Source organism: Pundamilia nyererei, unplaced genomic scaffold, assembly GCF_000239375.1.
Source record: "Pundamilia nyererei isolate P.nyererei 1_Seehausen unplaced genomic scaffold, PunNye1.0 scaffold00010, whole genome shotgun sequence".
In the NCBI taxonomy this organism is placed as follows: Eukaryota; Metazoa; Chordata; class Actinopteri; order Cichliformes; family Cichlidae; genus Pundamilia; species Pundamilia nyererei.
In genome coordinates this window covers 6,146,969-6,172,850 of record NW_005187411.1, presented here as the reverse complement: position 1 = coordinate 6,172,850, position 25,882 = coordinate 6,146,969, and the positions used below count along the sequence as shown (strand labels likewise).

At 42.3% G+C, this 25,882-nt stretch overlaps 1 protein-coding gene across 2 annotated transcripts; it reads left to right on the top strand.

The window, feature by feature from the left end:
* The first annotated feature begins 1,686 nt into the window (after positions 1-1,686).
* btbd7 (BTB (POZ) domain containing 7) lies at positions 1,687-25,882 on the top strand. 2 transcript variants are annotated; one of them, XM_005724005.1, is made up of 11 exons: positions 1,687-2,058; positions 8,627-8,854; positions 11,325-12,476; positions 17,164-17,372; positions 17,823-17,898; positions 19,760-19,920; positions 20,034-20,177; positions 20,611-20,800; positions 21,522-21,700; positions 21,789-22,193; positions 22,353-25,882. In XM_005724005.1, exons 2-11 carry the CDS (start codon positions 8,773-8,775, stop codon positions 23,127-23,129), a joined length of 3,375 nt encoding a protein of 1,124 aa, XP_005724062.1. In that variant the 5' UTR covers positions 1,687-2,058; positions 8,627-8,772; the 3' UTR covers positions 23,130-25,882. The 2 variants fall into 2 exon arrangements, with proteins under 2 accessions (XP_005724062.1, XP_013763897.1); XM_013908443.1 differs by having other exon boundaries at positions 8,627-8,872.

The following is a 25,882-nucleotide window of genomic DNA, read 5'->3' as shown; positions in this document are numbered from 1 at the left end:
TCCAGTAATAACCTGAGCCTATAGCAGGATAACTAAGCGAAAGTTTAGGGTTTGTTGATCCAGCCCCAACTATACCTTTTATCAAAAAGCAAAGTGTTGAGTCTAGTCTTAAAAGTAGAGACAGCGTCTGTCTCGTGAATCCAAACTGGGAGCTGGTTCCACAGGAGAGGGGCAGCATAGCTGAAGGCTCTGCCTCCCATTCTCGTTTTTAAAAACTCAAAGAACCACAAGTAAACCTGCAGTCTGAGAGTGACATGCTCTGTTGGGATAATATGATACTATGGGGTCTTAAAGATATGATGTGGCCTGATCACTGTGAGGAAAATAATTTTAGAGTCAATTCTTGATTTAACAGTGGATTAACCAGAGGCTTTTTAGAGAACATTTAGCTATCAATAACTGTATTACTATCACTACACAACTTGTATATTAATTCCATATATAGATAGAAATTTTTGTCATTTCAAAAAAAATATTATGGTATCTGAACCAGAACCACTTAACAAAAATCTTCAAAAGATAGTCTTCACAAGTCAACACAAAGACAGGGCTATCCAGATGTCTGAGTAAATCTCTTGTATTTCTGTTCTGTTCCATTCTATTCTGTCCTTCTATTTAATAGACTGGAGGACAGACTGCCTGAATAAAACCAAAGGCATGTATTGCTTAACTTTGTCATTTAAGGCTTTTCCTTTTTAATTCCTTACTCGGGGTGATTGCAGGGTAATTGTAGATTTATATCAACATGGCAAGTCGATGCAAATAATAAAACAGTGTCCATTGTTTATGATTATTTGAAACCTATAGTGTACATACAAAAAGGTTTTGGCACTCACATTACATGTATTCTGTCGCCCTCAACAGGATGCAGTAAGAACTAGATCTAGCTGGGAAAAAACAGAACCAACTTTATCCCTGAAGTCTTTACTACTAGCATATACCTGTTCACACAATAGTCGACACTGAATAAGAAAAATATTCCAAATCAAACAGTGTTAAGGGATCAATACGTGTATGTATTGCAAAGATGCATTGCTGCCGTTAGCTTTAACATAATAATCAAGGCGAAAATTGCTGGTGCAGCCTGCATCACAGTAACGTCATCTCATAGGTCTGCCTCTAAATGAAAGAGGGAAAGGTTAATAGACAAACCATGCGCTGGGTTGCATTGTCTGGAACATTTTCTATAATATTATACTTAAAATTGCATACCGCTGTTAGTCACAGCTCCCGATTCTCCTGCAGAATTACTGACAATGTCATCAGTTATATAAAACATAAAGGGAAGCTGAGAAGTACTATCTTGACCATATGATTGTGACACGTACGTAGCCCATTTCTGACTACTGCCACCAATTAAACGCTAGAGGGCGCTCGCAAACGGTATATTGCACAATCTGCTGTGAGTACTGACGGGCCTCTTGAACAGTCGGCATACAGCAATGAGAGTGTTAAGTTGACCTAAATTCAAAGAAAGATAGACTTTACTTCCAAAATTAAGACGTTTCAGAGCACGAGCAAAGCGTGCCTTTTAAATTTATTCGACACCTGCAGAATTTGTGCAAAATTTGAATTACAAACGCGGGATGTGAAATGCTTTTTCATTGGGTCGCAAGTTACTGCACGACGAAAATGCAGTAAACTCTCGCGTTTGAAGGTTTTATTTTGAAAAACATGACCGGAAGTTTCCTTCTTATTTTGGCTAACTTGAAACGGGTAGCGTTGGGATAGGCCATAACAACCACCCAACAAGGCGTTGTGCTACTAAGGGGAAATACCGAACCGAACCGAGATTTAAAACGGTCTGGGTTTAGTTTTTAGTCGAGGTAGATGCTTAAAAATCACCGGAAAGTCGATGCAAGTGGAAACTATTGCACATTAGAGACCAAAGGTTGACGTCGAGCCGTGCGTAATGAGCAGAGTTGGGAAAAGAAGGTGTTGAGCTGCATTTTTTTTCTCTCTCCCTCTCCCTGCCTGAGACAAGTTGGATCGGAGTGCTGCCTAAACTACGAGGGGAAACGAAGAAAAAATAATGCCTGCGAAGCTCCTCACTTTCTGGTAAATATCTTTTAACGACCGCTTTTCAACAGTTGCATCTCATCTTGCTCAAAGTAAATTTCCGAGGGCTGAAGTCAAAGCGACACCGCAGAGATAGCTTACCCTAGCCTCTTAGGATATGCTACTAATTACAGGGCTGTGGTGAATATGACTCCTCTTGCTGGGCTGTCGCCATACAATTTGGACATTACTTCCCTTTTTTATTTATCAGCCGCGAAAAACAATCCGCTTTAATTTTATTTTTTTTCTCTGCTCTTAAAGGCACTTTTAACCAAAGCTTCCGCTGAGCAGCGGTAGCCCAGAGAGCAACAATAGCTCCGTGATAACGGCAGGCTAACAAAGCCTTTGCAAATAATTTGATTTATTTTCATACGGGCTGAAGAAGACTGCTCTTATTTGTTTTCGTTTTGCGTGTGGCTGGATTGGTAGAAAAGTTCAGGATAAGTGTGATTTTTGTGTCACTTTGGAGAAAAACCTACATGTTGCTGATTATTGCATCTGTGTGACACAGTAGTTGACAGACTGAGCTTTGGGGACAGTTTAAACCGCAATTGTAGCCGCTATGTAAAGATGAAGACTTATTGCGTGGCTAGGTCTTGTAATAATTTCCACAAGTCATGCAATTATTACCATAATAGATTTAGATACCAATGACTTCTTTGAATTGTGTAGGTATCTGACATTAACCCATCCAATAGAAAATTAGTGTTGCTGTAGCGAGATTTTTTCCTAACAACGTATGTGATGTTTGTTGGCATTAGCATCCATGTAAGTGATGAGGAGCCATATGCAGTCTGCGATAATCCCATGGTAATCTCACTGAAATTGCGGGTAGACTCAGCAGTCAGTCTGTTAACTCCACCTTTTTCTAAAATGCAGCCTGTCTGTCTTTGCAGCTCCTCACTTGAATAAAGGTGCCTTCCCCGTACGTTTTAGTGCTCATGTTTACCATTTCGCTGGGTTAAGTATTTGTGTCAGTGCTTCAGAGCTGTATAATGACATGTAATTATCAGTGTTACAGTGCTCAGAAATCCATGACTGGCATGAAAAGGCAGCGAGCTTGCAAATACTTGCCACTCAGTCAGCCGCACTTTACCCTGAATGCTGTTTACCCAGGCCAGTTGGATGGAGAACCCAACAATGAGCATTGACATCTCACTCAAAATAAGCACCCATTGTTTCCTGAGTTGCCATTCATTCTCTGAAGATCGACGACTGGGTTATGTTTGCGCAGTCATTAAGTGTATGCCTACTTCACATGATGGTTCTGTTCGGTTTTCCATTGCAAGCACACCTACAGGATGACATTCATCTGTCCAGTGTTTGTTGGATAAGTTGCCATCATGTATTCAAATCAAAGGTCTGAAAGAAAACAAATTAACTTTGAGGTAGCTGTGTTTGATATTTGCCATTTTGTTTCATGGCCTCTAGAGCAAAACGTAATCAGCTGACAGCGTACTCAGTGAAATGTCAAATATGCACCATTACGGTTCATATTGTTAGTTGACACAGGCTAATCCTGAGGCTGCTCACCATGAGTCATCATCGTGGGGACTTTGTTTCCTCTCTCCGTTTCTGTCATTTCACTGTGTTGTCTGTTTTCTAGCTTGTTCTGATTTTTCCTTAGGTTCCCATGGCTCTCCTGCCAGAATCTGTAATCAGCTGAATGGCCTGACACAACATTATGCTGATTTACCTGATTGGCAAAAAACATTGTCGGCATAAGCGGTCTGCTCTGCCTCTGAATTTGCGCTCTCCGGTTATCGTTTCAGACAAAATATGACTATTATTTTAAAAGGGCGGACTTTATTTTGTTTTCCACCAACCTTCGGTGGCTGTTCCAGTCGGGTATCTTGCTGCGAGATGTGTGCAGACACATCAGTGCCATGGAGGTCACTCTGTGTTAGAGAGTTCTGGTTTCTGCTCACTGCTGCATTGCTTTTTTTATGACCTTCCAGAGCACCCTTGATTGTATCAAATATCAAAAGAGTCAGACAATCTGTAACTGAAAGCTGTATTTCTGTACAGCTCTGTAAGCAAAAGACGTAATGGGCAACTTACCCCAGAGGTCATTTAACAGGTTTTGTGACAGTAAAACTTCTTTTCATCCCCCAAAGCCGGCATCTTTCGTTTTTCTTGTTGTATGTGAATCAGAAACATAAACTTTGTTTCTTCTGTGATTCCTATTGTGAAATGGATACACACATATGTCAGCATTGGACTAATAAAAATACCTTTTGGAAACATTAAATTGAAGAGCTCTGTGTGTGAGAGCTTTAATGCATGACACTGCTGTGTAATTGCAGACAGGAAAGTGTTTGGGGAGAGTATTTCAGTGTTTCATTCAGGCCTGACTGTGGCACTGGCTCCTTTCCAGAGGATTAGGGCATTTAGCCACTGAACCAAACAAAGACGTCCATCAAAAAGCGGACATAGTTTTATTCACAAGATTCACAGTGGGACTAGGAGAGTACACAGCGCGCAGGTTTCTTCAAGCTGTTTGAGCACAGACGTGTGCGCCTTTTTAGATTAGTAAGCTGTTATAAAATTACCGAAGAGGAATGAAATGGGAAATTCTCAATCATCTTCGATGCTAGCCAAGTAATTCTCCACATCACCTTTAATTTGGTGAAATCTTGTCAAGCCCATTCTAGCTTAATTACCGCTGCCACTTTGACTTCAAACGCCGGTTGCGTGTGTGTTCCAGCAGATGAGTTCAGGTTTATGGAAACGACTTGTGAAAAGGCTGCACTGAAATAATAGAAATGTGCTGCTAAAATTTGGGCTTGCGTACAGGACCGAAGACCTGTGTACCCACCTCTTCCGTTTTCTCTAGCCATGATGAGGATATCCACATAAATGATTAATAAAGAGCCCTGACAGTCATTTGAATAATACATCGCTCCTGTTCGCGTGCCAAGTAATTTTTGTATGTTCAGTGGACGGCTGTTCTTTTGTCTTTTAAGCCCCTTTAACTGGCTGATTGTTAAAATAACATAAAAGTGATCCATGACTGAGGCAAGGTGAGCGGTTTGATAGGGTGCATATGTGTCCATGACAGCGTGTGCGTAGAGGTAGGTGGGGGCAGGGAGTGTCTCTTGTCACCTCTCATTAGGGACGCATAGTCCAGCTCGGCTGGTGTCTGCCTTCCCCCGTCTGTGGCACTGCCCTCCTCTGCTCCCAGCCTGAGCAACAACAGAGCGCCTCAGTGTTTCAATCTAAACTGCAGGAAAGTGTCTTAATGTTTGACATCAGAGAGATTATGGCCAAAATGCTTCTTGCACATTATGAGTCAGGTCTCTGCCCTAAATTATGGTTTTAGAATTCAGCACTGCAGCTAAAGTTAAATTTGGTTCGCTAATTTGAATGAATTAAAGCCGCCTCGCTGGGAAGTTGGTGTGGTGTTCAATGGATGCGTTAGTTGCTTTGTTTTATTCTGCCTCTGCTCTGCTCCTTAGAGAACCCCAACCACCACCACCACCGCTGCCTTTTTGTAAACAAGACAGTATATATCTCAAGGGCTGCTTCCTCTCTCCTACATATTCAAATTCAATTTCTAATTTTGTCCAAATTAATTCCCTGTGAAGATGGGGCTTATTTAAAGCAGTCTAATGAAATAAAGATCAACCAATGTTTTTATTGGAGTGCTCTAGTGTGACTGCCTGGTGACTATTTGTGTGTGGAGTAAGAGGCTGTGGTTTTCCATTGAACCCTTGGGAGGTTGTGGAGTGGTTCTCTACAGGGGCAGACACTATGATTTATTAGTATGGTAGGCAGGAAAACCAGCAGTCTGAGATAAAGCAGATCTCCCATCACACTCCAGTTCTAAGTTTGGTCTAATATACAAAAGAGACTAAATGAGAATATATACGTAACTCTTTTTGTGTTGAGTTATTTAAAGGACCACAATGAGGATTACATTTTCAAATCTCTTAGTAATGTTTATAAAGGGACGCATTTATGCCAAGATGTAAATGCAGAGGGAAATTGGTAATCTTCTCCTCTTCTTTGGTTGCAAGAAGTAGTTTGCAAAAATCTTTGGATTTGCCTGCATTTCTGAATTGACTACTCATAAACTGCAGTCGAAACTTCATCTAACTTACTGTTATAGATAAACCCAATCTGATTCAACTAATGAAACGCAAAGAGAAAAAAAGAAAACTATAAGTCACTGCTCCCCCGAGAGCAGTGACTTATAGTTTTCTTCTGTTTTGATTAGTGGTCTTTCTTTTAGTGGACACTATATGACAGAGTTTCCTTTGTTTCTTTTTAATGATCTTTTATGATCCCACCTTGTTTTTTGGTAAAGTCTTTGCTGGATTTCAACTTCCTTGGGAAAACCCCAATAGTCCTAAAGTCTTTCCAACTTTTTGCACCTCTGTAATGTTTTTTATAACATCCTGATAAAAGTTATTGCAATTAAAGCTTTGCTCACACCAGCCAAGGGCAGACTTCAACCGCTGTTATACTTCCCATATCCGACATACACGTCTCCAGACATCTGCACGCTCTCTGGTTTGCTCTTTGGGCTTGTGTGACTTTCTGAAGCTTGGGCAACATTTTAAGAGTAACGAGTGCAAAATCTTAAGAAAAGCTTGACCCCCTCAATCCAGCTCTATAACTGCAGTCTACATGCTTGTCGAAATGAAGCCAAATAGACTCAGTTTGCAATTGTTAGCTTGAGTAGTCGTCAGTACACTCAGTTAATGAGGTGCCCTGTTTTCTTTTAGATCATAGCTGGTGACAGCACGAAAAGAGAAGAGGGAAAACTGCTTGGCCATTGCCATGGCTCACAGCAATAAGTTATGGTAATGACTGTAAAGAGCAACTTAAAGCTGCTCAACTCTGCATCTGCAGCACAGCTTCTGTCTTTGAATTATTAGCTGGTCCCCCAAACATATGAATTAACAACCAACTGAGTGCTCAGATGTCTGTTTGGTAGAGTTTTTGTCACATTGGAGAACTGATTTGCATAAAGTCGGCTGTTAAGGCTTGTGTAATCTAAAGCATAAATGTTCCCTTCATTGATAAAATAGAAGTTAAATACCCATTATCCAATCATATATTATCTTTCTTTTATCATGATAGAAAATTAATGTAGAAAATAATTTAAATGATATGAAAAGCTATTATTTTATAATGTTCTGCTGATCACTTGCTGCGTCCACCAGAATTTGCAGGGGGAATTACTTTTCCTGATCGAATTCTTAAAGACCAAACATATCCACCTGAGTATAACCTCATTAAGACCACACTGATTTGTAGCCATGCGAGCATAATGGCTCTGGGTGCCAAATACACACCAGGACCGGCTGTGTGTGAATGTATATGTGTGTTAATATCTCAGGCCTTAAAACGGGTGTTAATCTCATCTCTGGAGCTGATTTGGCTAAATGTTGGCTACCCATTGGATCAGTTTGGCTACTGGAAAAGTACCCAGGTCATGTATTAGACTTCCTATACTTTAAAGTAATGCAAGGTACAAAGTTCTGGTTTGGTTTGTATTCATTTTCTTGTCGTTTATTTATCATGAAACCACAGTTCCATGATAAATAAATTCATCAGCTTCCTGGAGAGGAAGGATTGAAAATGAAGCACCCCCCTGTATAAACTGTATTGTAGAATCACTGTCAAGAGACATATTTATGCTATGTTCTATATTTGTATATTTGTTGCCCACCCCATAACATATCGGGGGCGATCGTAGCTCAAGAGTTGGGAGTTCGCCTTGTAATCGGAAGGTTGCCGGTTCGAGCCCCGGCTCGGACAGTCTCGGTCGTTGTGTCCTTGGGCAAGACACTTCACCCGTTGCCTACTGGTGGTGGTCAGAGGGCCCGGTGGCGCCAGTGTCCGGCAGCCTCGCCTCTGTCAGTGCGCCCCAGGGTGGCTGTGGCTACAATGTAGCTGCCATCACCAATGTGTGTGTGAATGGGTGGATGACTGGATATGTAAAGCGCTTTGGGGTCCTTAGGGACTAGTAAAGCACTATATAAATACAGGCCATTTACCATAATATGTTACAATACTGGATTAAGTCTACAGTCAAACATATCTACACTAAAGAGTTTTCACTGGCTACAGACTGAACTGGAAAAGTACCCAAATCATTTATTAGACTACTTCTAGTTTAAGGTGATAACAGGCAAAAGCAGAGTAACTTGTTCTGGGTTGTACCTCCCTCTGAAAGTCCCCCACCACATCTGGATTACATTGTAGTTGACTGCTTATCATTTTCTTGAGGGGAGGATAGGGAAGTCTCTGTTAACTGGAGTCACTGTTGAAGATTATAGATAGGAGAATGACCATGCAATTTTCACTTTTCACAAAAACTCAATTTTTAGCACTTCAAACCTGTAAAATGGCAAGACAGCTATGATTCATCGGTGCCGTGAAATCAATATGGCTGAAACGGCGCGATAGATAATATTAAGTGTTCCTCTGTTCACCTTCCTTAACACTGACATTCATTATCTTTCCAAAAAGTCCAATCTCACAATGTTGCAGTCAACAACGTTTAAAATGCAGTCACTCTTAAGCTTAAATATCTCTCCTTCTGTTCTTCCTCCAGCCATGGCAGCTTGGGCCTGGAGCTCTGAGGATGCTTCAGAGGACCCGTGCCTGACCCGCAACTGACGACTGAGAGGAATACGTTGTCTGAGCAGAATGACTCAGCACGAGGGGGGACCCCCAAATAGCAAGTGAAGAGAACTGAGGATGGGTGCCAATGGATCCAGCTACCCGCACTCGTGCTCCCCACGGATAGGGGGAGGTTCACAGGCACAACAGACTTTTATAGGTATTAAGTGCATCACCGGTCAGTTCATGTATATGATTATTATTATTATTATTATTATTTTTACAATATGGCAAAATGTCTTTTGTTAGATGAATTACTGGTGAAAAACCCAATTTCTCTTCATGTCCAAAGTAGAGTCAAGAATCAGATTTGATTAAAAAATATCTCTACAAACATAATGGGATGGTCTGCTATACACATTACATTATATTAACCTGCTTCCATGGCAACTAATGGTGCAATAGGTGAACATTTTTATGCACGAGAGCTCTTAAACAGAGCTTTTGAGTACAACTGAATTCATTAAAAAGCAGTGGATCTACTTTACTATGCCATATGGACTTAAATTATTGTTTAAGGCTGATGAATAATTGCATTAAGTATTTATTTGTCAGAACTGAAATCTAACTTGTAGACAGGAAGCGAGCCCTGTGACTGACTATAGCCTACTTTCTGGCCTGAATGGGCTGACAGCTGCACTTTGAGTTTTTAATGTGAAGAGGTTTTTTGGGGGTTTTTCTCTCTCTCTCGCTTTTGGTCTTGTTCCAATTTCACTGCTGTCATTGTTGAAGAGCATAGCATATGGCCTTCAGTTAGTACCTGTCTGACATGGAGTGTAGTGGTTTGCTTGTATGTACATATTGTCGACATTTAAGCACTCTTTTTGATTGCTGTTGAAGAAAGTGGCAGAGTCTAGTTTATGGCTCTTAAAGCTTTCCCTGCAGTCCTGAGTACCAGAGCGTTTGGAGAGCTGCTCCAGAGATTAAGTTAAATAAGTCTTTTCTTAAGTTAAAAAAAGTGTTTATTTCAGTTTTAGAATGACTTAAGTCTGGGGTTTATGTGGGTTTCCACTTCAAAGTGAAAGCACTGCAAAGAGCCAAATTATCTCAGTAGCCCCTGAGACCTCTCCCGTTTGCTCTGAGCTCTGTAGCTGCTTGGTTGAGCTGGCCGGGGCCATGGATGATTCACAGTGTTAGAATGATTACTATTTGGGTCACACTGATGGATCCTGAGAGAAAGGCAGGCAGAGAGGATCTCCTTGGCAGAGGTTCCTCTGACGTACAAGTCCTGCCTCTCAAGCAAAAGATAACTGCTATTCAGTGTAATTGATTGGGCATAAATACATGAATGGACCTACGTTGATGGAGGAGTCTAAAGTAGGACGGGATTATAATTGGGTCTGTGATGATCAAGGTTTGGTCTGAAAAAAAAATAAAGACTTTTTTCTTTCCTTTTTTTTTCCAGTTGTTGAACTAGATCCAGATGTTTTGGTAGCTGGGTCAGGCATGAGTGTCCTTAGCTTGATAGAGCAGGGCACAGATATACAACAGTAAACTGGTGCAGGCTGCTTTTGAAACAAGGGGGGAAAAAAAAGAAACAAATACAGCTCTTGCAGCAAAGGAGCTCTAAAATGAACCTCTTTTCAAATTCATTTTATTTCTTGATCCTAAAAAATTTAAAATAAACACCTGAGAAATAACTGTGGCTTGCTTGTGCAAAAGTTGTGGAAGCCCTCCACTTGTAGAATTTGATTGGGGTTTTTAGAAGAATTACCATTAGGACTTTCTCTTTGATTAAATTCTCTGACTCTTCAAACATATCCAGGATTCAGTAACCGTGGGTTCCTCTTAACAAAGACTGAGGATGAGAAAATGAAACCAAGTGTCGCCTACAAGGCAGGGGAAAGCTTTAAAAAGATATCAAAGTGCTTCCAGCTTACAATTTCCAGTGCCCGGAATGGCATTAAAAAAATAGCATTTAAAGGGAACTGTGAAAATCAACAAAATATTATTGAGCAAGAAAACTTTCAGGAAAAAAACATGTCTGGTGGGCAAAAAAAGGGAGGGGGGCATATGACGGTAAAAGAAGCTGCAGGAAGGTTGGGCTGACAGAAATGGAAGTGATCCATATACATGGTCTACGCCATGGACGCCTTATCGAGCTCTCACAATCCCATTACATGAACATCACTGAAAATCTGGGTATATTTAACATGCAATTTGTGTAAGACGGTCTTTAAAAAAAAAAGAAGAACTGGAAGTGATCTGCAAGAGTGTCTGAAAATTGCTTAACCAAGAATAGAAAGTCTTTCAGCCGGCAGAAAAAGGTGTTTATCTGCCTAAATTGTGGCTGAATTGCATTGAAACTTCTGCACATACCACCTTTTACTGTTTCGTTTTTACAAACTGTGGACCCATAGTTGCTGTTTGGGGGGGGGGCATGAACACATTTGTCACAGGACTGTCAGGTAAACCTAAAACATGTTATGAATGTACACTAAATGTCACAATTCCCAATATGAAAACTACAAAATGTAAAAAGGGCCGTGTGTGTGTAAGGGAAAGCTTGACCACCCACCATTAATTTTTTTTTTTTTTGTAATGTAAAACTGTTAATTTCTTTCTATTATAATTAAATGTATTTAAAACACAAGAATTTTTAGGCTAACCTTCAGCTGTTTTTATTCCAGGGACCTCATCCTACTCTCATCAGGGATATGGTTGGGAGTCAAAGCTATACAGCCTGGAGCACGGCCATGAGCGGCCGGCAGACAGGAAGAAGAAGAGTCTTGGTCTGGCGACTCTCAAGCGGAGGTTCATCAAAAGGAGGAAGTCTAGCCGCTCAGCGGATCACGCGCGGCAGATGCGTGAGCTTTTGTCAGGGTGGGACGTCCGTGACACAAACGCCCTGGTGGAGGAGTATGAGGGAACGGCAGCCCTCAAGGAGCTGAGCTTCCAGGCCAGCCTCGCACGTCCAGAGGCTCCTAGCTTGCAGCGGGATCTAGCCGCTCTCTACCAGCACAAGTACTGCACAGATGTGGACCTCATCTTCCGGGGTACTTGTTTTCCAGCTCATCGGGCCATCCTGGCTCCCCGTTGCCCCTTTTTTAAGACCTTGCTGTCTTCATCTCCCGGGTACGGAGCAGAGGTTCTAATGGACATTGACACGGCTGGCATTGATGTTCCCATGTTCTCCGCCCTACTTCACTACTTGTACACTGGGGAGTTTGGGGTGGGTGGAGCAGAGGATACGAGGCTTCAGAATGTGGATGTGCTAGTGCAGCTAAGCGAGGAGTTTGGTACACCTAACTCCTTGGAGGCAGACATGAAGGGCTTGTTTGACTACATGTGCTACTATGACGCTCTGCTCAGCTTCTCTTCAGACTCTGAAATGATAGAGAGCTGTAATGAGAGAGGAGCTGTGGCTGCAGCAACATCAGTGAGTCAAGGAGGCAATGGGGCCCCAGGAGCTGCAGGGACCCCAGACGAGGACCTTAGGGCTCACAAAGCTATCCTGTCAGCACGCTCTCCTTTCTTTCGGAACCTTTTGCAGCGACGTATTCGCACAGGCGAGGAAATGACAGAGCGCACACTCCAGACACCCACCCGCATAGTGCTGGATGAGTCCATAATACCACGAAAATATGTGCAGGTTATTCTCCACTGCATGTACACGGATGTCGTCGAGCTCGGGCTGGTGCTGCGTGGCAGCCCCTCAGCAGGCAGCCTCGGTGAGGTGCAAGCCCTAGTGTCAGGGAGCCGTGGGGCCAGCACACGCACTGAAGAGGCCATGGAGCTGTACCATATTGCTCTGTTTTTGGAGTTTAGCATGCTGGCTCAAGGTAAGTCATAGTCACAATATCAACAACATAGGGTGTGATAGCAACCACATTTTTCTGTTTTGACTTATTTTGCTTATTTTCTGTCTTACTGATACTATTAGGATAGTCAATGCTCATAATAAACATGGCCAATGTGGGTTGGTTTATATGTGAATAATCCCTGTGAGCCAACAGCTCCGGCTTCTTATTGCTCTAAATGCTTTGTTTCATACAGTTTTTTTTGTTTTTGTGTTTTTTAAACTCGTGGCTCTGTGTGACATCAGTGACATATTCCTAATATGGTCATGTTGGGCACACAGCTCTGGCTGTGAGGACAGAAGCCCTTCCCATCTGCCATAAATCTTCCTTCTAAAGGGCAGCCAGCCAGAGGAACGTTGGCTTAAATGGAGAGGGGCTTGTTTCAGATAGTAGCAGAGAGTCTGAACAGCAGCCCAGTATAACATACGGATATATAAATAATCATTATGTCGAACTGTGACTCAATTCTAGCAGAGTACAAGATTAAAATTATGGAGCTGGAAATGAGCAAAAAAAAGTCCCAGATAAACAATCTGCCTCAAAATTTTTTTGTTTAGTTTCATTCCTAAATAATTTCTTCCTTCCTGTCTGCAGAATGCATGAGTCAGAGTGCTGGCAAGGTCTCTACGACAAATTGCTTAAAACCTTAACAGCAACCAACTGTAGTTCAATAGCCTGATCATAAGGTTTAGAGTCAATTTGCCTGTCCAGCCTGTCATAATTGTGTCATTTTCTATTAACTTAATAATATGAGCTAGACTTTTATCATAATAGGATAGAATTTTGTACGTGAGTTGATGCCTTGCAAAACTCAACCCTGCTATAACGTCTCTTTTCATGCATTCATGTCATTTTTTTTACCAGACTCAGTGTCTTAATATTCTGCACTTAATGTGGCTGCAGATTACTCTAGCTGTGACGGGTGTTAGAAACAGGCTGATATAGGTTATCTCTCCCTCTGGAGGCATACAGCCCCACTCTCTGTTACATGAGGTGCTTCTGTCAACACTTCATTTCTGCTCTATCTTTACTCAGATTACACTCTTTTTTTGACCCTGGTAGCAAAGGTTAAAGCCATACTTTTTACATGAGCCAGTCGCTTCCTCCACTGCACTTCCTCCAAAGTGGCACCTGAGCATTTTGCAGTTTCCAACACAAATAAACAAAAATCCACTTTAATCGGAATAACCTTTTCAAGTATGCAGTATTTAAAGCAGTCTTTTTCAAATACATGCAAAACTACCGAATTTGGCCCGTGTGAATCCAAAAGTGACAAAACACAATTTCTTACTTTATCGTGTCTTCTCGGCCAATAATGATCTTCATAGTCACAGTATAGGAAATTCGTTTGCCTAATACTGAAATGAAGCTATAAAGACCAGAGAGTTTGACTGCTTTGTGCTTTCTAATGAAATCAAACCAGTATTATTTTAAGACACTCGTTTACAGTTACATCCAGAATATTTAAAATATACTTTGCGATTTGACAGCTTCACCACTGTCGTTTCACAATAAAAGCCTGTGAGTGTTTTCTTTCAATTCTTCACTCCTCTGTAGCTCAAAGGTTATTTTTTTTTATGGTGAGGCAGCTGCAGATATATAACATAGTCTATATGCTCTGTTGGCACACTGTTTTATAAAGCTGAGATCACTATAGAGTAGCCAGAATTGTTTTTTTTTTCTCTCCAAACTTGTGCTGCAGCATTAATACAAATATAGTCCATGTCATAATCTTAATGTGCTAAAGTAGGTGTGGGTCTTTAAGATGATAAGAGGAAACCACACATCCTGTTTACAGAGGAAGTAATAAAAAAATATACATGTACATCTTTTTTTTTTTTAACACACAGCACTTTATTGCCATAAACATGCTGGTATTAAAATCTTTTAAAAGCAGAGGATCAATACTGTGTAGCTGCTGTATTGACTGAAGGCTTGAGAGTCGATTACCTTTTTTAAGACCTGTGTGGTGATTTTAATAGCACTGGACACACAACGGGTTAGACACCAGCTCCCACCCTCAAGCTTTGGGTGTCACTCTCAGGGTCATTCTGGCAGCTTAAGCCAGCAACAAGGAGGCATATGGTGTCATCCCCACACACCATCACCTCGTCTTCCCCCTCCACCCCCCCACCTTCTCAACAAGCCCCTAATTGAGGGGTATTTTTATCCCTCTTTGCTCCCTTTCCGTCTGTTCTGCACAGCTCAAATCATTTCCCGTCAAACCTCAAAGTGGAATGTGGTGAAATAGTTTAGGTTAACCTGATGCTATTTTATCCAAGTCTCTCTTTCTACTCTTTAACTTCCTGTTGTTACACTTTTTGAGATCACTTCATTCCTGGAGTTATTTTTGTGCATTTTGGAAAAGTGTGTTTATCTGCCTAATTTGGGTTAATTATGAGACTTGAAATTTGTAAGAAGCCATCCAACTGTTTTGCTGCGACGTCTCTTTAGGAGACAGCAGAGAGGTTTATGTCAGGGGTTTCATATAGAAAGAGCCCCCTCTCATCTGTCACACTGTCATCCCCCTTTACGTGCTCCTTGGCTGCTTCCCTCCGGCTACAAGGAGGTTTGGCCCTTGGAGGTTTTTGTAGAGCTCTGTCATTCTTCCTTATTAATTCTCAAGATGGGCTTCCCTTTACGACTACATCTCACTCAAATAGTAACCAGTATTAAAAGCCTTATTAATTTTTCAAGCGCGCTGAAGAGATGATAGCCCTTCAGTGCAGTTTCATTGCTGCCTTCCCTTCTTGCTCTCTGACCGACCAGCGATTTCAGTGCCCTATCTTGTGTTTTGACTGCTTTGACTGAAGCTCCATTTCCTGACTGATTGGCTGAGATGATTTACATCCACATGCTTGTTTACATGCCTTTGAGTGCAGTTGATGTTTTAAGTGGCTTTGGAGACTGTGTGCTCTATAAACACAGAGCTCCAAATCATGACAGCATGACAAAATTCATGCGTACTCCAAAGTTGGTGTAGTGTAGAGCTGACTGTCGCTGTTCCTGCTGTTCTGTTGATATTCTTGTCAGTCGACTAAGCTCCAGTGAATGTGGTGCACCACCCGTGGAGAGGGGGAGGCGGGTTAGTACTAGATATAATGCTGATTCTAATCTCCACCTCATAATAAAAAGTGCTGCGTTTTAAAAGACTGGCTGTCACTGAGAATTCGAATGGGCTAACAGAGAGCAGAGCTGTTTTCTTTCCTGTGCCACTGGTCCCAAGTGGGGAATTGCCTGCTTTTGTGGACGTATGCCTGTGTGTCTGCTTTAAGGGGAGGGTGAAAATAAATAAATAAATAAAATCAAATTGAACTAGACTGGAGGACTTTCTAGAAGATGAATAGCAAAACGACCAGCAGTGGGCAATGAGGCAGATGCTGGAAATCTTCTCCCGTTTTTCAGTCTGTTTAAAGCAGATAAAAAGGAGAAAAAAAAATATGCAGGCCCACATTTCAGCTACATCTGTCTTAATGATGCAGCCTCAGCTGAAAAGACTGCGGGCGTCTGCTTTGTGTTTCTCGAACTTGCTTTTACAAGCAAAAACACCCAAAGGGTTCATAGCTGTGCATGTACATTATGGTTGCTTTTCCATTCTAATCAAAAATTTGTACACACAGCTTGCATGGATATGAAGCTGAAGTATCAGTGGGGTCATCGCTCTGAAGTCTGGTGTCCAATTTCCCAGCGTTTATGTTCAAAGTGGTGGTTTGAGGGCGGAAGAGCAGCTTAGATTTTCTAGTTTAAGATTTTCCCAGAGGAGTGCTGCTGCTGCTGCCGCTGCTCCTCCAACGATGAACTGATGGACAGGACCGCCTGGAATGAGGAAGCTGGGAAGCTTTTATTTCCCTTCAGAACAGCTCTGACTGGACATCAGTCAGTCGGCTTTATCTTCATGAATGTCCACTTTGTGTTAATGATCGGAGAAGAACTTTCAATGTGAGCCACTAAGACTCTCTCGTTTGGAACTGTGATAGATGGCTTGACCAAACCGATCATATGTTAATCCAAGTGGACATGGAGGCTTTATTTCTGCATAAATGGATCCGTGTTAGATTAAGTGTTAAGAGTTTGAGTGCCATTGTTGGCTGAATTTGCAAAACTTGGTTCTTTTTTAAATGACTAGAGCACCAGGCACATAATTCCCTAAGCCTTCTGTGGCTTTTAATGCATTTTTGATTTATGCACACGAGTGGTCTGTGTGTACACCTTTGCAAAGTGTGTGCTTGTGCACCGGCAGCACATTTCCGCAAGCTGCTGTGTTTACTTATCACGGTTAAGAGAAGGCAGCTTGAGACTGAAACACATCAAGGTATCAAAGGCATTTCTGTGGGTTGGTGTGTTAGAGTAAAGCCGCTGCCTGCTGTTCTGGTATGTGCTCTGATTTAGGAAACGCAGCATGGAGGATGTGGGGGCTACTAGAGGGAGACTCCCTGGGTCAGTGAATATGAGTCAAAACTACTGATGGTTTGGCAGAGGCTGCAGCGTTACTTGCCGTACTGTAATAATTGTTTAGTTAAATCATTAAAATACATTTTCAAACAGGCTTTTTTGTTGTTGTAGTAGTGTTTCTTTTTTAAGGTTAAGTGACATCTTTCTGGCTTCAATATATGCACTTCTTTTCAGAATATGATACATTTCTGCTTGTCTGTCTCGTTGCCTCTCCCAGGCTGTGAAGACATTATTGTGGAGAGTTTGTCTCTGGACTCTCTTGTCCCCATTCTCAAGTGGAGCTCCCAACCATACGGCTCCAAGTGGGTCCATAGGCAGGCCATGCACTTCCTCTGTGAGGAGTTCAGTCAAGTTGTCACTTCGGATGTTCTCTACGAACTTGGCAAAGAACACCTTCTCAGTGCAATTCAGTCTGACTACCTACAGGTAAGGAAACGTCTCTCAACTTATAGCACCTCACAGTGTTTGGGAATCTGTGATAGTTGCATGAAAATATTGTATACAAACACACAGTCCCTGCCCCAGTCACACACTGTCCACATGTGCTGACGCTGAGTCTCCAGAATTTCCAGAGTTGAAAAACAGTTCCCTAGAGAGAAATGCTTTCAAACCCAGAACCTAATCAAAGCTGAGCTGTCATCTGCACTGCCAAGCAACTTGGGCTTTACACCAGATGGTTGAGGTGAAGTGTTGTAATCCAACTACCCAAACAAACCAGACCCAAGCTTTGATGGGACATTGCCTGAACATATTGCATTTTCACTTTATCCTCGTGTCATACCTTCCCTGTTCTGTTCCCAACAATATCTAACCTTGTCCTAATAATATTTTTGTCTTTTGCTTTCTCTCTGTCCTATATCTCTCTTTCTCTGTCAGGCGAGTGAACAGGACATTCTTAAGTATGTTGTTAAGTGGGGCGAGCAGCAGCTTATTAAGAGGATGGCAGACAGGGGTAAGATAATACACTCTATAATTACCCTCTGAGCAGCCCCCCTAATTGCTCTGAGGAAATTACCACCTACTAGAGCTTTGTGAATATACTTAAAAGCAAAAAAGAGCCAAACTTTACCCCATAAATTCAACAGGAAGTGGTTCGATCTGATTTGTCATGTCATTGTTGCTACTGTGATAATTAATGCTCTTCTGAGGGGTACATGATCAAGGTTATTGGTATTCATATTATAAGGGAGAGCAGCCTGATTCCTCAAGATCCCTATAATTTGTCAAAACGATCTTGTGCGAAAGGTTTGAAATGCAGCCAGAAGGTTGATGTAAAAGCACTAAAAGTGTTATCATACTTAAAGTGGTGGTCAGATATTTATATCCACTCATCAGAAGAGTTCTTTAAACTGTTCTTTTTCCAGGGTGGAATGATTGCATAGCATACATCTTTAATGACTTAAAAAACAAGAATTTAGGGTAAAAATATGAATTTATTTTGGATTGGAAATATACCTACTAATCTTTTACTAAACGGTGCTTAAAGTTCTACAGTAGCCTTTACGTTGACAAGGCCAAGCCCTATTAACCTCTCATTATGATTATGATAATGAGAAGTTGATAATTGACTACAGCTGGTAGTTTCTCTTTGCACCATAAAAATGATTTTTGTTGAGCACTTATTGGAATCACCAGTAGTTGGAACAATGAACAATGGGAAAGTTCAAGGAATTCAGTGAAGATCTAAAAAGGAGAGTCATAGAGTTACACAGTTGGGAAGGTCTCTTGGAGCCATTTTTAAACGACTGCAGATTCCAGGATAACCAGTTCAAACAATTGTACTCAAGTAAAAATAATTTAGATGTGTCAGCACATTCCTAATGTCTGGAAGAAGAAAAAGAGATGAGACGAAACTCGTTACTACCAAGGCTCGAGCCTGCCGTGAACTGGAAACTGCTGCAACACCAGCGTCACTGTCGACAAGGAAGCGTTTTACATCTTAGAGGGTGCCAACCAAAAAAGAAGCTTCAAAACTCGACTGTAATTTGTAGCTGCCCACAAGCCAAATGAATTTCTGGAGGAAAGCTTTATGGTCACATAAGACAAAGCTGTTTAGAAAAGTAAATGTGATGCTTTCAAGTGTAAAAGCACCACACCAGCTTTCAAGTATGTTGTCAGTAGCATCGTTCTGTTAGGCTGTCTTGCTGCCAGTGCTACTGATACATTGAAAAATTTGGAGGACTACCTCCACATTCTTCAACTTCACCTCAAAGACTGTTGAAATGTGGAGACATTTGTGTTCCAACAGGACTGTGATCCCAAACACACATCAAAACATTTTTTGGATAAAGCAGGATAACGCTAAGCTTTTGGAATTGCCTACTAAAGTCCCAACTTCAACCCTATTTAAAATTTGTGCATTTTGCTTAAAAGCTAGGTCCATGTCAGGAAACCAAACAATTTAAACGGATTCAATCAATTCTGCCAATAAGAGGGGTAAAATATCCAGACAGGATTATACCATAAACTTGTTGATGGCTACAAAAAGCATCTGCTCGAGGTGCAACGTGCAAATTAATATTTAACTAAATATTAATGGGGTTGTATGTATTTATTTAAGCCTTTGCTATTTGTCTCTGTAGATTAGAGAGAACCCAAGCTAAATTCAAATTTGTGCACCTAAGGCTTGTTTTTTTAAAGTCTTTAAAGAGGTTTACTGTAGAGTCATTCCCTGGAAGAAGACAGTTTAAAGAAATCATATAAAACCCAAAATTACCACGATGTGTGTATGTAAACTCTGACTATAAATGTTGATGCACAAAAAGCATTACAATCATTATAATATCTGACCGTGGTCGTTCCTGTTTACCCAGAACCCAACCTATTGAGTGGCACAGCCCACAGCGTAAACAAGAGGGGAGTGAAAAGGAGAGACTTGGATGTGGAGGAGCTGAAGGAGATCCTGTCTCCGCTCCTGCCCTTCATCCGAACAGAGCACATCTTACCTCCCAACAGTGACGTCCTCGCCGACGCAGTCAGTGTTACTTATCTATCTTTTCTCAGCTGCTGTGCTTTTATGACTGGTGTTTCTGAGTTATTGTGACCTTCATAGATTGAGCATTGATCCACATTCTTCACTATTCACAGCTCAAAAGGGGTTTGATAAGCACCCCTCCTTCAGACATGCTACCCACAGCTGAGGGGGGTAAAGCCAATGCCTGGTTGCGTCAGAAAAATGCAGGCATCTATGTGCGTCCACGCCTTTTCTCTCCTTACGTGGAGGAGGCTAAGGTAAGGTTCATTTATTTATGATTAATGGGGGTTATAGACGGGGCGGAAACCGGGGGAATATTTGTGTCCCATATAGCTATCGCCAAAGTGAGCAGAGTTTCTGTAAAGGGTGCGGGCTAATGTAAAATTTGTCGACCTGTTTATAGCTCAGACGTGCTAAAACTACCCATGCCAAGTTGTTGTTATGCATACAAATCATTTAGTATTCAGTGGTGGCCTCTATCAGTCTGACTGAAATTTGCTTTATGTCCGTTTGCAAACTTTCCTAATAACTTATAGGCCTTCCCAAGGCCATGAATATTTATGACATATCCATAGACCAGTGAGTCATTATTAGATGAAGTGTCAGTCAAGTGGAACTAATTTGCAAAATGTTCCCCATGTCCTTGAGTTGCACATAGGACTTATGTTTTTTTTTTTTATGTGTCCTCAGTCTGTTCTTGATGAAATGATGGTCGAGCAGACAGACCTAGTGCGTTTGCGACTAGTGCGCATGTCCAACGTCCCGGACACACTCTACATGGTCAACAACGCTGTGCCTCAGTGTTGTCACATGATTAACCACCAGCAAATGGCAAGCAACTCAACCACAGCTCCATCAGTCGTGGCAAATGAAATTCCAGGTAGGAGCAATGTCGCAGATGCTACACAGTTATGGTTGACTTAAGTCAGGGGTGTCCAAACCTTTCTTCTTCTTCTTCTTCTTCTTCTTCTTCTTCTACTTTTTTTTTCTTTCTTTTTTTTTATAAGAGTGCCATATTTATTCATGGTATATCATTGAGGGGCCAACAAGCTTTCTCATCTTGTTTTTAAAGCATAGACATTATGAATTTTTAACACTTTATTTTCAATAACACAAGAATTATGGTGATCAAGTGTTTGAACCTTAACAAAATAAATCTGCTTTCATTCACATATCGAGAATAAAATAACATAAGGATCTGCTGAAGCTGCTGAATGTCAGCATCTCAGGTTCATTTTAAACATGACTTACTGGTGCTGCTACCATGAGGTGAAAAGAGAAATGACACTTTATTAATTCTGTTTGTGGTGGCGGGCCATGAATAATACATTTTATAGGGTAGGAGCAAGGGACCGTATAAAATCTGACCTAGGGCCGTGATTGGCCCCCGGGCTGGATTATGCACATGCTTGACTTAAGTGTTATGAGAAACTGCTGACTAACAGAGAAACTGCTCAAGTATCTGTAAACATAATGCCGTTCAGTGGATTCTCTGAGCACCCTGATTAAATTACAACGTTAAGACTCAAACTATGAAGACTTTAACTGACTCACGTCATTTTACTCTGATGTTTGACTTTGTATTCTTTTTCACTTTTCAGTGCCTCAGTTATCTGTGGTAAAGGAGATGATTCGGAGGCTGCATGAGCTAAGACACACAGAGCAGGTTCAGAGAGCGTATGCCCTCAACTGTGGCGAGGGAGCCACCGTCAGCTATGAGCTGCAGCTGCGGGTGCTGAGGGAGTTTGGTCTGGCAGACGGAGCCACTGAGCTACTGCAGGTAGGCAGAAAGCAGAGCGTGTTCCCAGGGTTAGGGAGGAGGAGATCTCTGGAGGATGAGATTTATGATTTTTATTTTTTACCTGCAGAATCCATACAAGTTCTTCCCAGATGAAAGGTTTGGAGATGAGAGTCCAATACTGGCCCTGCGCCAGGTGGGTCGTTGTCGGGTAAACAGCAGTCCAGCCATGGATAGCATGTTCACAGAGCTGGAAGGAGTAGCAGGCTTCCACCCTCCCTTACCTCCTCCACCTCCCCCATACCACCCCCCTGCCACACCTAGTCACGCACAGCTCAAGGGTGCGTGGCGACCTCGCGTGCCCTTGCCAACCCCCACCCGTTCCTTCTCCTACCCCTGCAACCGCACCCTGATCCAGCGCCATGCAGCCACCAAGCATGGCAGCTCAGACTACTCCTCTGTGCCCAGGCCTCAGCCCCCTGACTGCACCAACCCACAGGCTATGGGCCGAGCTTTGCTTTCAGACCAGCAAGTGGTGAGTGTGTATATGTGCGTGCCTTTCTGCATGTCCGTGTGCCACATGCTTTTTTTTTTTTTGTTGTTGAGTCAAATGTTCCTAGCGGCTTATGCTTTGGGATATGAATATCTTGATTGTCAGGTTCTGTCATAAATGTTTATCTGTTTTCCAATGCAGATGAGCATGGAGCCGGTTATGAGGGAGTTCATGCCTGACATTGCGCTAGGTGTTTCGGTCATGACTCTGAGGGAGCAGCACATGGCAGAAATGGAGAGGGAAGGCCCTCAGAGCCCCATGGGCCCCTCAGGCCACCACCTGCCTCATGGGCCCTGCCCTTCTTCCCGCCTCAGCCATGGCTATGGACCTGGACATGGCCACTCCTGCAAGAGACACGCTCCTGAGCCCAAACTGGAAGCTCAAGCTGAGTTCCCTGACCTGTATGACTTTTCCTGCCGACCTGCAACCCCAACCTCCACACACCCACTGCCCTCCTTTGCTGGACCAGACCTCTACAGCCACAGCTGCACCGCCTCCAGCTCCTATCCTCCTCCTTATGTTTCTGACTCTCAGTCCCAGGGCCATACACAGGGTCGGACTGCCTCAGACCCACTACGACTGGATGTCCTCAGTATAACCTCTCAGAGGCATGATGGTCTCCTTGCTAGCCCCTCTGGAGCCCAACCTAGGATGGGACATATTTCAAAGGGGCGATCAAATGAGACAGACCTGACTCATGGCTTAGGCCATTTACGGTCCCCCAGTGGGAATATGGACAACTATGAGGAGAGACACCCAGGACCCAGAGAGACCCCAGAAGAGATGGGTCTAGCTGGAGAATCATCAGGCCCAGGGCCACTCCAGCAGCCTCACAGAAACAGTGTCAGTGAAGAGATTGTCAGAGACCGCAGGTCACCTAGCAAACCTGACTACCCCTATAAGAAATCTGCACTTTAACCCCAGTTTAAAGACCAGGGGTTGGGTTAAGAAAAGGGAAAAAGAGATGAGTGGCTGTCCATCATAATGAATAGCAAAGCACTAAATGTTTGCGTGTGTGTGTGTGTGTCTGTGAGTGAGAGAGAGAGTTTGAGAGAAGCAGGGAAAAGGGGTGGTCGATGGTTGCTATTTATAGAATCTGTCCTTTTGTCCTACCTCTATCACACTGTGCTATCCATCACGCAGTCAGCATGGTAAGAGCTGTAGGTTAGCTGTCAATGCAAGTCTGCCTAGTCCCGCAGGTTTAGAGGATTTCTTAGGCTCTCCCTGGACAGATTGGTCTCTTGCATTTCTTAAGAAAGAGGTTAGCTCTATGCTGCATGAATTCTGCGTGAGGAAGTCGCAACACTAGATGAAGCTCAGTTATAAAATGATGGTTGAAAACAGATTACATTGGTTGGCTCTTTTGTCTCTTGCACAGAATGGGAAGATCACAGGATAAAGATCTCAGTTTACATAAATGAACAATGGCACACAGTCTGGGAATAGAGTATTGTGATAAAATCATATGTAAATATGTCTGGCAGTGTTCTTTCCCCTCCCAGAACTGGTATTTCCATTTCTTCTTTTAGCATGGCTATAACTCACCTGACTATTCTTCTCCTCCTGCTCTGGTTCTGCACTAATGTTGAGTTAAAAAAAAAAAAGGCCAAGGTTTGGTCACACAAAGCAGGAATTGGATCCGACTGGAAGTAGGCCATCAGAGCTTGTCAGTCTCAAGTAACCGCGTCTGATTGTGTCAGACGTAACCTATCACAGCCTCACTGTCTAGCTTAAAGGCAGAAGTCTGGTGTTTTCACACGGGGCCGGAGGATCATGGGCAGGTTCATTACTGAGATATAGTGGAAAATATCAGGTTGCCATGACATAAGCCGTGTTCGCACATGCAGCGCTGAATTTATCTAGACATCACGCAACAGAGGTGCAAGTCAACGCAAAAGCCTGACTCAGTCTTATTGGGTATTAGACAGTCTGTATGATGTCAGATCCAGGCAGCTTTGCTGCCTAAACCACAAAGTATTTCAGAAGCAGACTGCTTCCTGCTGTGTGCTACATGTGAGAGAGGACATTTGTGGATGACCTTATTCTACTGAAAATGTCTGTACAGCGATCAGATCAAGCGCTGGGGATTTGTTGGATCTGCAGCTAGGCCAGGTGTGTGTTTGTGTGTGTGAGAGAGCGTGTCTTTGTGCAAGGATAACTTTGATACACCTAGGTGTTAACACAATCTCAGTACTGTACACTCCCATGTTTGGTCGGGTCTTTTTGTACATATCAAGGTCTGAAATGATTAAGCAGTGTTTGGCAGAGAGTGGTCGTCAGCGTGTTCGTTTCCTCCCATTTCAAAGTAAGTAATCAAATCTAAAGCCTTAACTAGCGCTTGGAATATTCACTTTTAGCTATCTTTATTCAATCAAGTATGATGTCTCTATAATGCCACCCCCGTTAACTGCTTATTTGACTGTTGTCCACATTAAAGATACACAGACACTGCAGCTTTTCTGGATGGTGGAGGTGGGCTCAACCATGCCCAAATGTTTAAACCATGTCTCCATCTCGCCAGCTCGTCGGAGATTGTGGATGTGCAGAGCCAGTGTTGATGCTTTTAAATATACTGTTAATGAGCCGCAGCAGCTGTAGCTCCACAACCCTGCAAGTACACAAATTAAAAACCTGTAACAGCCGACAGCTGGCATTCGACCTCACATACGAGTATCATTGCACTGTAGGAGCCGTCTGTTTATTAGCTGAAGGGAAAAAGGAACAAATGAATCTCGAACAAAAGGAATCTTATATTGAAGAAAAGTTGGCGATTGCTGGCTCATATCTCCAATGAAAATTGTATATAATGAATTGAGTTCCACATGATGAATTTTTAATGGTTTCTATCACATTTTAGTGGTCGTTGAAGGTCTGTGTTTTTACTGTAGTGGACAACACTGTGTACTTTGTCTCTGTCATGAAAACTCACTAAGAATGTGTGGTATAAACAGAAAGATTGTGTCTCAGAAACTATTTTTGTTCTTAAATGTTATGCATCTAGGGCAGTTTGTTTGATATAGTAGGTGCTGTGGATTGCCATGTTTGTAGAACACTTTTCACCCCTTTTTCCTTTTACTTTAAAAGTAACAGGAATATGTTGAGGATCTGAAGATATTAGCTCTATGCTTAGCAGTGATAGAGTTGCCAAGCAGAAAAATCATTTTTCCATCTTGGTTGCTTCATGGGGAAAAAATGCAAAACTCCAGATTCCTCCCCGTGTTCATGTTGGGTGGTTGTTTTATTTTCCAGGACAATGTTCCATTGAGTAAAAGTCCTTGTTTTGCTCTTTTGCTGTAGAGAAGTCAGTGCCTTCCCCTGCCTGCGGCTGGGCTTTTATTGGAGAAGTGACTTTGATGTCTATGCAAGCTCTTTTCTACCAGCTTACCAGCCTGCATCAAATAATTCTTTGAAATCTCATGTAGCTTGTTTTGTGTACATAGTGTTATTTAGCACCTTTTGAAATTGAACCATCTGAAATGTGTGATTGCTTGTGTTGATTTGTAACAGGTACACTGTGCCTGTATGGTATCATAGAAACCATGTTTGTAGACTGATATTAAGTTGCATTTAGTTTCACGGAATCTATTTTTCTACTGTCGCCTCAAAACGGTGCATAACAGTGGTCAACTTGGGCATCCTCAAAATAAACTGGTTTGATATTATGGAATTAA

Coding starts and splice junctions, on each gene's coding strand:
- btbd7 (XM_013908443.1), top strand. CDS start 8,773: ATGGGTGCCAATGGATCCAGCTACCCGCACTCGTGCTCCCCACGGATA. Junction 19,921..20,033: donor GTGACGTCCTCGCCGACGCA/GTCAGTGTTACT, acceptor CACTATTCACAG/CTCAAAAGGGGTTTGATAAG. Junction 21,701..21,788: donor GAGCCACTGAGCTACTGCAG/GTAGGCAGAAAG, acceptor TTTTACCTGCAG/AATCCATACAAGTTCTTCCC.